This window comes from Geospiza fortis, unplaced genomic scaffold (genome assembly GCF_000277835.1).
Source record: "Geospiza fortis unplaced genomic scaffold, GeoFor_1.0 scaffold633, whole genome shotgun sequence".
Classification (NCBI taxonomy): Eukaryota; Metazoa; Chordata; class Aves; order Passeriformes; family Thraupidae; genus Geospiza; species Geospiza fortis.
The window spans coordinates 796,229-806,838 of record NW_005054531.1 but is presented as its reverse complement, the minus strand read 5'-3'; the positions used below and the strand labels follow the sequence as shown (position 1 = coordinate 806,838).

At 49.2% G+C, this 10,610-nt stretch overlaps 1 protein-coding gene across 1 annotated transcript; it reads right to left on the bottom strand.

Annotated features, from left to right (window-relative positions):
* Nucleotides 1-8: 8 nt before the first annotated feature.
* On the bottom strand, nt 9-10,604 carry DHX33 (DEAH-box helicase 33). Its single transcript, XM_005429194.3, has 12 exons — nt 10,562-10,604; nt 9,717-9,877; nt 8,302-8,529; nt 7,523-7,693; nt 6,806-6,991; nt 5,596-5,707; nt 5,033-5,192; nt 4,566-4,654; nt 4,146-4,273; nt 3,420-3,623; nt 2,605-2,691; nt 9-394 (listed from the first exon to the last, which is right to left on the bottom strand). Exons 3-12 carry the CDS (start codon nt 8,458-8,460, stop codon nt 86-88), a joined length of 1,605 nt encoding a protein of 534 aa, XP_005429251.1. The 5' UTR covers nt 8,461-8,529; nt 9,717-9,877; nt 10,562-10,604; the 3' UTR covers nt 9-85.
* Between the last annotated feature and the right edge of the window lie 6 nt (nt 10,605-10,610).

Below are 10,610 nucleotides of genomic sequence, written 5' to 3'. Positions count from 1 at the left end.
GCACGTCCTGTCCAGCTGTATTGGTAATTATTCCAGTACTTTTTAGAAAGTCTTTCAAGGAGAAGCTGAGCCAGCTGGTGCCAGGTCAGCTCTTGGCTGTGCGGAGCCTCCTGTGGAAGTATTCGGGTGCAGCCTCCAGCAGCCACTCCGCGTCCACCGGGCACAGGTCGCGCATGTAGCAGCGGCTGGTGCGCAGCAGCCCGGTGTACACCACGCAGGCAGGCTTGCACTGGAACAGCACCGAGGAGGGGTGGATGGCCACGGCCTGCTGGGAGCCCACGGTGCTGTAGGAGCCGTCCGGGCGCAGCTGGGCCGCGTTCATGAACAGGCTGTGGGCCAGGCAGCGCCGCACGCCCGCCGTGTCCCCGCGGCACGACTCCAGGGGCACCGACAGCTGCGGACACAAGAGTGAGCAAGAACAACCTGCACCCTCGTGGGGATACTGAGACAGAGTTGAAATTTTCCAGAGTAGAAATCCATTTTGATTTAGGGGAAATGTACATCTTTGAGTGTGTGGTCAGAAAACATAGGTATTTAGCCTGACTGCAAAAGCCTCAGAGAAACTGCTTCAGTGAAGGACAGAGATAAGGGAGAAGAGAGAGAAGGTGATAAAGAGAGACACAGAGACTGCTGTAAGAGCAGGACAACCTGACCTAAGATTTCTTTCTGATAAAGAAGAACCAGTGACAAATGTCACACGAACCTCATAAAAATGAATATGTAGGTGTCACAGACATCTTTTATGAAAAATCCTTTCCTTAGGATTTTTCCTCCTGAGAAGCTGAGAGGCCTCAGGAACAAAGTGTAAATAATAATTATCTGCTGCTGTGGAATGCAACAGGTGCATCTTTGATTGGCCCATGTTAGTTTCTAATTAATGGCCAATAACAGTCAGCTGGCTTGGACAGAGAGTCCAAGACAGAACCTTTGTTATCATTCTTTCTTTTTCTATTCTTAGCTAGCCTTCTGATGAAATCCTTTCTTCTATTCTTTTAGTATAGTTTTAATGTAATATATATCATAAAATAATAAATCAAGCTTTCTGAAACATGGAGTCAGATCCTCGTCTCTTCCCTCAGCCTAAGACCCCTGTGAACACCATCACTTGTATGAACCTATTGTGAAATTGTATGCATATGTATTTGAGAGGGAGATAAAAAGAAACCTGAAGTTCCCAGCATGTCTTTTAAGGAGAGTAATCTCCACATGCATCCAGCGCTGTAATAAACATACCAGCTTTACAGCTTTCACAAAGTTGTGGAGTTTTTGGTTATCTCCACAAAACAATACAACCCTGTTTTGTAGTGGCAGCTCTCTGGTCAGAGAGAGAGAAATCTAGACAAGCTTTCCCATGAGTCAGCTTCTCCCATGGGAAGCTTTAGGGAGCTAGAGAGAAAGAATTCTAGACAATATGCACCTGGTGTTTTGCAATAAGGTGTTTTGCCTGTGAGGTTGTTTATAAATGGGTGTCTTGTTCATTAGCCAATCACGTGAAATGTATTGATTAAATGACCAATCAGGTCCACTGTGGAGACCCTGGGGGGGGCATTCCCTGGTCTAGGGAGACACAAGAAGCTTCCCTCAAAAAGCTCTGTTAGAGCCCATGGGCTCCTTCCCCTGTTCCTGTGTCTGTCCCTATGTCCCTGAGCCACACCTTCCCTATGCCCTGACTGCCCCTCATCTTTGTACTGCCCCAGACCAGGGTCAGCCCCCAGGCCCCTGCAGAGAGTAAGCCAGACCCTCTCTGTGTGTGTACTGGGCCCTGATCATCTCGCTGTGTGGCTGAATGAAACATCTGTGGATATTATGCAAAGGTCCTTTTTGCTTCCTTCCCCTGGACTATGCTAGCAGCAATTCAGACTGCTACAGTCCACCTGTACTGACCAGTGTATAAAAGAAGCATTTCCAGTGAAGTTGGGGTTCTAGCCTGTTAGCCTTCTGACCTAGAGTCTGTGTCACTGCTTACCCAGTCCTGACCCTTACAGTGACACTGTTTCACTTCAGAAATCCTGGGGGATTTTTCTGGGTCAGAATGCTGGGGATTCACTGGGAATTCAGCTGAGTGGATGCTAGGCTAAGCCAGACTAAGAGCCAACAGAATGGATCATCATTCTCCTTCTGGAAGGGAATTTAAGGCTGACCAGCATTCACAAATGATACCCCAGAGGGTGGCTCCCATGTCACTGCACACTGCCAGGGGTTCAGTGGCAGCTCCCAGGCTGTGCCCAGCAGGAACAGCACTGGGGGGAAGCTGCTGCCACACTGAATGCCTGACTGCACGGAGAAGCCAGCCAGCACAGGCTGCCAGCACTCTGTGGCACACACAGCACAGTCCCACCTGCATTAGAGCAGGAAAAACCCTTAGCAAAACCTGTCCTTTCCCTGAGAAGTCTTCTCAGAGGTTCCCATTTCTCCTTGACTCACTAAGCCCTGTGGCTTTAAGAGTTTTGGGATGTAACTGCACAGTCAAGAATTTTAGCCAGCTGTTTACAGGAGACTGAAAACAACCCCACATTTTCTCACTTGGGGCTTGGTGCACAGTAACATCAGTTTGGGAAAATACCAACAGGTGAAACAGAGAAATTGAATATAGAAGCAAGTTACCTTTACACAGATGTCTCTGAGCTGAGCTCTGACTTCTGCCATCAGCTTCATGTTCCTGCCATTGATAAAGTTCTCTCTGCACCACCCCTGCAGCAGAGACACCAGGAGTTAGAAGGCGATATTTCTTCACCCCAGGAGCATGACAGCCTTTGGATACCACGAAAAGCAGAATCCCCTCTACAATCTGCCTCAGAGAAAACATGCTGACCCCTTTCCTGGTCATATTTCTACCCCCCTTTACTCCACTATGTCTAGATTCCCTCCCACACTGTTCAGAAACAGCAGGTGGTGGTTCTTTTCCCACTCAGAGCTGCTCTGCAAGGCCACCAAGAGCAGAACAGAGGATAACACTTGTTATCCTGCAGGTGGTGAAAACACACCAGGTAAGAATGACAGGTGCTGCAAGGAATGGGGTGCATGAGTCCACAGATCAATATGAGGGGTTGATAGGGTAGGATAAATCCAAATCTGCTTTTAAACATGCTCAGTGTTCTTCCAATGATCCTGTCCCAGAGCATGTCCAGATATTTATCTTCAAATCTCAGCACTCTCCCACTCCCTTCTGGAACCAGGGCAGAAAGAGCCCTGGCTGTGATTACAGAACTGACCCCACAAAGCTCTGCCAGAGCTGTCTGTAGGAACCTTTGTTACAGAACTTCCTCCAATTCCCCAGATGTAAAGGATGAGCCCTCTTTCCTCTCTGATTGGAGGATGCCTGTGGCACCAGCCATGGAGGATGCAGGTGTCACTCTGCTCTCTGCTCAAACCTCCTCACCCCAGAGCTCAGCCAGCACTGGCAGCTCAGACCATCCCACCTTGTGCCCGTTCACGCTCTTGTAGGCCCTGTACACGTTGAGCAGGGTGAGATGATCCCCCTCACTGGAGATGAACTTCTTCCTGACAGCCTGCACCTCATCCCTCTGGGCAGGGGGGTTGTGGAGGACACTGTCCACTGACAACAGTGACACAATGGTCAGGATCTCCTCTGCACAGTGGAACTGGGGGGACACGAGGATGGCCTGCACAGACACAACAAAACTCATCTTTAGTTGACCAAATCCACTTCAGCTGGGCAGATCTTTCTGCTGCCTGGCAGCCCAGGAACTCGACCAAACATTGCTTAGGACAATCTCAAACATCCGGGCCTAGGAACAGCTGTAAATTCTCTGATGGGCTCACCAAGCACCTGTAACAGCACCTGCCAGGCTCCTCTCTGACACTGCCCAGTGCAAAACCGGCACAGACGCTTCATGGACCTGCTAAACAATCCTGAAAATTGCAAGCAAATCTGTCTTGTTCACCTTCAGAGGTGCCAGAGTAAATCAATTCTCTTTTAAAAAACTTCCTTGAATTTAATAACAAATGATAAGCAATCCAGCAAAAGGGCTGTAAATTATGTACAGTAATGTACAGCAAATATACCAGTACAGCTGCAAGCACCCCAAATTTCACACCTTGTTTAAGGAGTTTGAAAGAGAAACATCAATGGTACTGAGATGAGTACATGAGATTAAAAATGTTCATTTTTCTGCAGTTTTTACCTTGGAGAACTTTGGATCCAGTGGAAAGGCTGCCATTTTCTTTCCCAGGGGGGTCAGGACAAGCTGACCTTCTTTTTGGGTCACAGCTCCCAGCAGTTCCAGCTGATCAATTGCTGCTTGAATAGCATCTGCCAAAACAAGGACACTGGGCTGTGAGGCCTCCTGTCTCCCAGTGAGGGATGTGAAGATCAGCTGGTTCCACCACTGACTCCCTCTCCTGGCAATTTCTCTTTCTATTTATAGAAATCAGAGTCCAAAATGTGGTTTATCCTCCTCTGTCCAGGAGAACAAGTACCATTCCCCATTTACTCCAGCCTCCCTTGGCAGTCAGGGCACACCTTCATGTTGTGTTGTTATGACACCTCATGGCCCAAGATTTTCCTGCTCTTTTTCCCCAAGGCTGCCTTTGTAGCCACTTACCAGGAGATGGTTTGGACATGAAGTCAAAGGTGAGCACATTGGGAATTTTCAGGGCCAGGAGCTGAAGCACCACATTGGCCAGGTTACACCTGCATAGGCAGAAAAAACAACTGAGATAGTTCTTTTATTTTTTTCATAGAAGCTGAGATAGTCTCAGGCCTGTGCTGCAGCTTGACACACAGAAGGTCTGATGCCGCTGCTGAAGCCTTATTTCCTAACCAGGAAGAGGCAAGTCCAAAATCTGGAGGACAGTCAGAACTATTGCTTTATATGTTTGGAGACTCAGTGCCCAAGTGTCCACCCTGAGCAAACATTTCCCAGTTTTTCTGTTTAGTCCCCACACTTCCATTTTTCTCAAGTCACCACGCCAGCCCCTAGATCCAGTTTTGCTGCTCAGCTCTTGCCACAGCCCCAGCTGTAAAAGAGGTGTGACAAGGAGTGTGATGGCTTGATGGCTCTGTCCTCACCTCTGTATCTCAGGTGTTGTCATCTCCTCAAACTTCTCGAAGTCCTCCTCTGTGTAGAGACGGTAGCAGATCCCGCTCTGCTGCCTCCCTGCTCTGCCCGTGCGCTGCCAAGCCTGGGCCTTGGACACCTGCTGCACTGCCAGCACCTCCAGGCCAGTTTCTGGGCATGGAAAAGCATCACCTCAGTCAGTGCCTGAGGAAGGCACAGCTTTGGAAAACACAGAGGATTAGCAGTAAGAATTCCCAGGGTTTGCCATTCAAATCCGGCTCAGAGCTCACTTGGTTCAGCACAGCGAACTTCAGCACTGTGCTTCACTTGGTGCAGCACTGTGAACTATCCCATGCTGTGTCCATGAAGAGAAGATTTACATCTGACAGATTTTTACTCCCTTGTGGCTGATACTCAAAAAACCCCACAAAAACACCCCCACCCCAAACCTAGGACATTATTTAAACAGCATGGAGGGTGTTTGAAATCCTCTGAAAAGTGAGGCTTAGGGCCTCCAGTAACTTCTACAAACCCAAACCCAATTTTGCCCCTGTTCCTCCTCAGAATTCCTCACCAGGGCTGTACTTCTTGGCTTTGACCATGCCTGTGTCCACAACGAATTTTATGCCAGCAATGGTGATGGAGGTCTCTGCGATGTTGGTGGAGAGGATCACTTTGCGACAGCCCTGGGAGGAAGGAAAAGAATCAAACCCAAGCCAAGGCCACCTCAGAGCAGCTGCAACACAGAAATTCTGCTGCTTTTGGCCTGTGTGGGCCAAGCCCTGCCCCACATTGTGAGGACAAACTATGCTTGCTGTGCCAGCTCTCAGAAACTAAGGTAATCTTCAGTTTCTAATCACTTTCTAAAACATTCTTCTGCTTTTGCAACAAAACACACCACCAGAACAGCTGTTCTCAATATATCTTTCAACAATTTTGGTTTCACTTCTGGCACAACATTTGTGTTCTTATTTATCTCCTGAGTAGGTAAAAAAGAGCCTGAGGCAGCATGAATTCTTTTCCTTATGGCCCTGACAAATATTCTCAGGTTTTCAGCTTACTCAGTATTTCCCCCATTAGCTGTTGTAGCTTTTTTGTCATATGGACAAAAAATTCCTATGAAATGGAGGAAATTTAAATTCCTGTGCCTTCTAACCCTTCCTTCTTTTTATGATCCCATGTGACTTACTGAATGCATCTGTTAAAATCATCAGAGTTGCAGTGTATCATATCTCTGGAACCACCCAGCCTAAAGCCAACAGAGACTATTGTCTCTGTTATATTTTCTGGAAAAATCCCCTTGCCCAAGATTCTTCTCCTGGGAAGCTGAGAAGCCTCAGAGAAAAAGGAAAACAATATTATCTCATTTGCTTCTCCTGTGTTTGGTGCTTTGGAATGTGTTTAGACATTGTTTACCAACAGGTGGTTGCTTCATTGGTTTCATGGGAATTGTTTTGGCTTAATGACCAATCACAGTCAGGCTGTGTCGAGACTCTGGAAGGAGTCATGAGTTTTCATTATGATCTTTGTTGCCTTCTGTAAGTATCCTTTCTGTATTCTTTAGTATAGACAAGTATACTATTCTTTAATATAATATAGTATCTTAAAATAATAAATTAACCTTCTAAGAACATAGAGTCAGATGCATCATTCCTCCCTTCATCTTGGAACCCCACAAACACAAGAGATTATCGATTACTATCAGTACAGACTGCTTTAGCCCCTTAAAGCCCACATGTTTCATCCTAAGACTCACTGAAGCAAAACCCCTCCTATTCCCTCACCTCAGGGGTGGGTTTAAAGGCACGGAGTTGTTGGGAGTGGGGCAGAGAAGCATAAAGGGGCAGCACTGTCATCCGTGGGCAGCCCTCAGGGAGATGCTGGGCAACGTCTCGACACGTTTTGGTCATTGCTTCAATTTCTTCCTGACCAGTCAGGAACACCAGGATGTCCTGGCATGCAGGGGCTTCCTGGAGCCAGAGGAAAAAGCAAGTTAGGAGGGTTTGGGTAGAAAAGGAGAACTGAGATTGGTAATGAGATGTGGCTCTGGCAGTCACTGAAGGGGGCTAAGAAGAAAGAGAAGACACACATGTGGTGCAAGGATGTAACAGCCAGAATTCCCAATGGATTCACCAGAGGCAAAGAGTAAATCACATTTTGAGGGATTGAGTGTTAAAAGGATGGAGGAATTGCTGTGTCCCCAAATAACTGTCCATGCCAGACAGAGAGGGCCAACAAGCACCCAGGTACAGAGAACTCAGGTGAGGGGAACACTCAGGTTTCAGGCATGAGCTGACATTATAGAGCTTTGCTTGGCAGTCTCCCTTCAGCTCCAGCCTGGACATACAGATCCCAAATCCCAACAGCAGCAGCAACTTCAAAGCATTAAATGCAGTTTAATGAAACAACACAACAATCCAGGTGTTTGGCAGTCAAACACCCCAGCACAAAACACGAACCCCAGGCCCCAGAGGGACACAAACATGCAGAGACCCTCATACCTGGTGGATTTGGAAGATGGACACCAGTGCTGCCTGCAGGTAGTCACTCTGCCTCTCCTTGGTGTAGAAGATGTCAATGGGATGCTGCCGGCCCTCCAGATAGATGACAGGAGCTCCACTGAAGTACTGGGAGAACAGGTCAACATCCATGGTGGCTGACATGACAATCACCTTCAGGGGGAGCACAGCATGGGTCAGCACTGCACCTTCCATCCAGCTGGCCACCAACGAGTCAGGACCAGCCAAAAGTCAGCTTCTGGATCCTGAGAACCATGCTCAGAACAGGCTTTGGGACAGAAGAGAGTGATCTCCCCTCATTAAAGCCATCAGTTTTTTAACACAAGCAGAAAATGGTGTGACAGAATGGGCTGGTGTGTGGAACAAGACCATGCCAAGTCCCTGCCAGACCAACGTGCTTTCACACAAATTCCTGACATGCCCACCCATCCTAATGTGCAGTGCCCTACCTGGGAACGAGCATGTCCCATCAGCCAGAGCTCCTGCACCTGGAGTGCCAAAACCTCCCCAGCACTCTGCCTGGGGCTTTTGTGGAAAAAAGGGATCATGGTGGTGACCAGATACCTTGTTCAGAGGTGTCATATCAGGCCCATACATCATAAGTCAGACACCCTTAACGACTGAGATTTAAAGTGACTTTTTAGGAACAGAAAAACAGTCAAAGCTGAAATTCCAAACCCTTTGGAAGGCCCCAGGAGATGCTCAGAGCACCCAGAGCCCAGCCCCACCCCGCCCTTCACCGCCATCCTGAATGAACACACTTTCAGCGGCCGCAGGCCCCGCTCCTTTCGCTTCTTCTGAGCGGCTTTGACCACCCCAAAGAGCACATCAGTGTGGATGGTCCGCTCGTGGGCCTCGTCCAGGATGGCCACGCTGTACTTGTGCAGCAGGGGGTCCCCGATGGCCTCGCGCAGCAGCATCCCGTCTGTCAGGAACCGCAGCCGCGTCTGCGCGCTCGAGCAGTCGTCGAAGCGCACCGTGTAGCCAACCTGGGCGAGGAAACACAGGGAGCTCGGGCACACAGACTGGTATTTCACACTGCCCTCGTGCCACAGGGAAGGGCCACAAAGCCCCTGGTCACTGCACTGGACTGAGTCAACCAGGAGCTCTGGAAAGCAGAGCAGTTTAACTGCTGGGAGTAGTTCCTCTTCTAAATGTAGCAAGCCACACAAATGATACTCCCAACATCTCTAGTTGGCTTCTTCCTAACTAGAAGTTCACCATAAATGCCCCCCAAGTTCAGTTAGTTAGTTTCCTTCCTTCCTTCCCCTTCCCTTCTTCCTTTTCCTCCTTCCCTTCCCTTCCCTTCCCCCCAGAAATGAGTCCAGGCTCTCCAAGGATTTTATGCAGGGGAATTCTTTCTCCTCTGCCTTTCTCCCCCAAACCTGCACTAATTCAGCACTCTGCTCTCCCTCAGTGATTCCTGACACAGGGAGCAATGGAAGAGAGCACAATGGTTTTTTTTTTGTTTTATTCATGAATTAGTACTTTTTCAAGTAGAACAACCCAGAGCAGGAAGTTCAATACCACAGAGACAGACCACGCACACCCTGTCATGGGACAGGTAAAGAGCCATTTCTGTCCACTCATGTAATTCTCTGATATAGAATCAGAGAATATCCTGAGCTGACAGGAACCCACAGGATCACCCAGTGCAGCTCCTGGCCCTGCACAGACACCCAACAATCCCATCCTGGGCACCCCTGGAGCGTGGTCAAACTGCCCTGGAGCTCTGGCAGCCTCAGGGCTGTGCCCATTCCCTGGGCAGTGCCAGCACCCTCCAGGGGAAACACCTTTCCCTGGTATCTAACCAAGACTCCCCTGACACAGCTCCAGCTGTTCCCTCAGGTCCTGTCCCTGGCCACAGAGAGCAGAAATTGGAGCTGCCCCTCGGGAGGAAGCTGCAGACCAAATTCTCCACTTCTCCAGCTGAACAGATCAAGTGCTCTCAGCCATTCCTATCATGTGGCCCCTCCTGACCCCTTCACCATCTTGATGCTGCTCCTTTGAGCACTCCCTGACAGCTTTTCCATCCTCATTCCATTGTGGCACCCAAAACCAATTATGAAATTAAGACCATCCCCCCTGTGGCTGGTTATTACCCTACCCACTGCAGCCTGACAGGGCCCCATCCCCAGAGCAGCACCAAACCAAAATTAATCTGCAGATAACCTACCAGCTTCCCCAGCTCTGTCCTCTTCTCCTCAGCAACTCTGGCAGCCAGGGTGACAGCTGCCACCCTGCGGGGCTGGGTCACAGCGATGACACCGGGCTGCCCAATCCCCGCCTCGTACAGGAACTGAGGCAGCTGAGTGGTCTTCCCCGAGCCTGTTTCTCCTAGGGAATACCAAGGCAATAGAGTTTCTCCCCACACTTCTATAGCATTGTCAAACTGGGTTTTTTATGTTAACTTTTAGCCCTATTTGAGGATGGGGAAGCTGAAGACGGAGAGGGAAATTCCCACCACAAAGCAGTGGCAGGTCAGAGATGGCACCCAGCGCCCTCCTCGTGCTGCTGGGCCACTCCTCTGCAGAGCTCCAGCCACACTCTGGTTCACAAACCCACTCCAGCCTCTCTGGAGGTGAAGTGTCTGTGCTGTGACGCTAACAGGACCGACACACAAAGCATTTTTCATTTAATTATAATAAATGCTGAGTCTTTACTAGGTGGGAAGTTATACATCTTCAGCTCCTGAAAGTCCAACAAAAAGCTTTTTCGTTTGCAGAACAGAAAAATATAATAAAATCAGTGAAAGCATAATAAAATAAAATCAGTGAAAATGTAAGTGAGAAGAGTCTTCAGAAGGGGAGAGCTTGGTCATCTGGCTTTGACTGAACTCCAAGCAGACAGCGAAAGGAGAGGGAAATACTTTAACCTGCTCCACAGAAACCCCGGCTGCCAAAGCACAGAAGTCATTCCCTGCTCGCCACACTTCAGGTTTACACCCAGCCCGTTTCTGGGCAGCTTTCCCAGCCCAGCCCGCTCCGTGGGCCAGCTGAGGGCCCTGGTCCCGGCACTCACCGATGAGCACGGCGGTGTCGAGGTGGCGGAGCCGGGCCAGCAGCGGCCC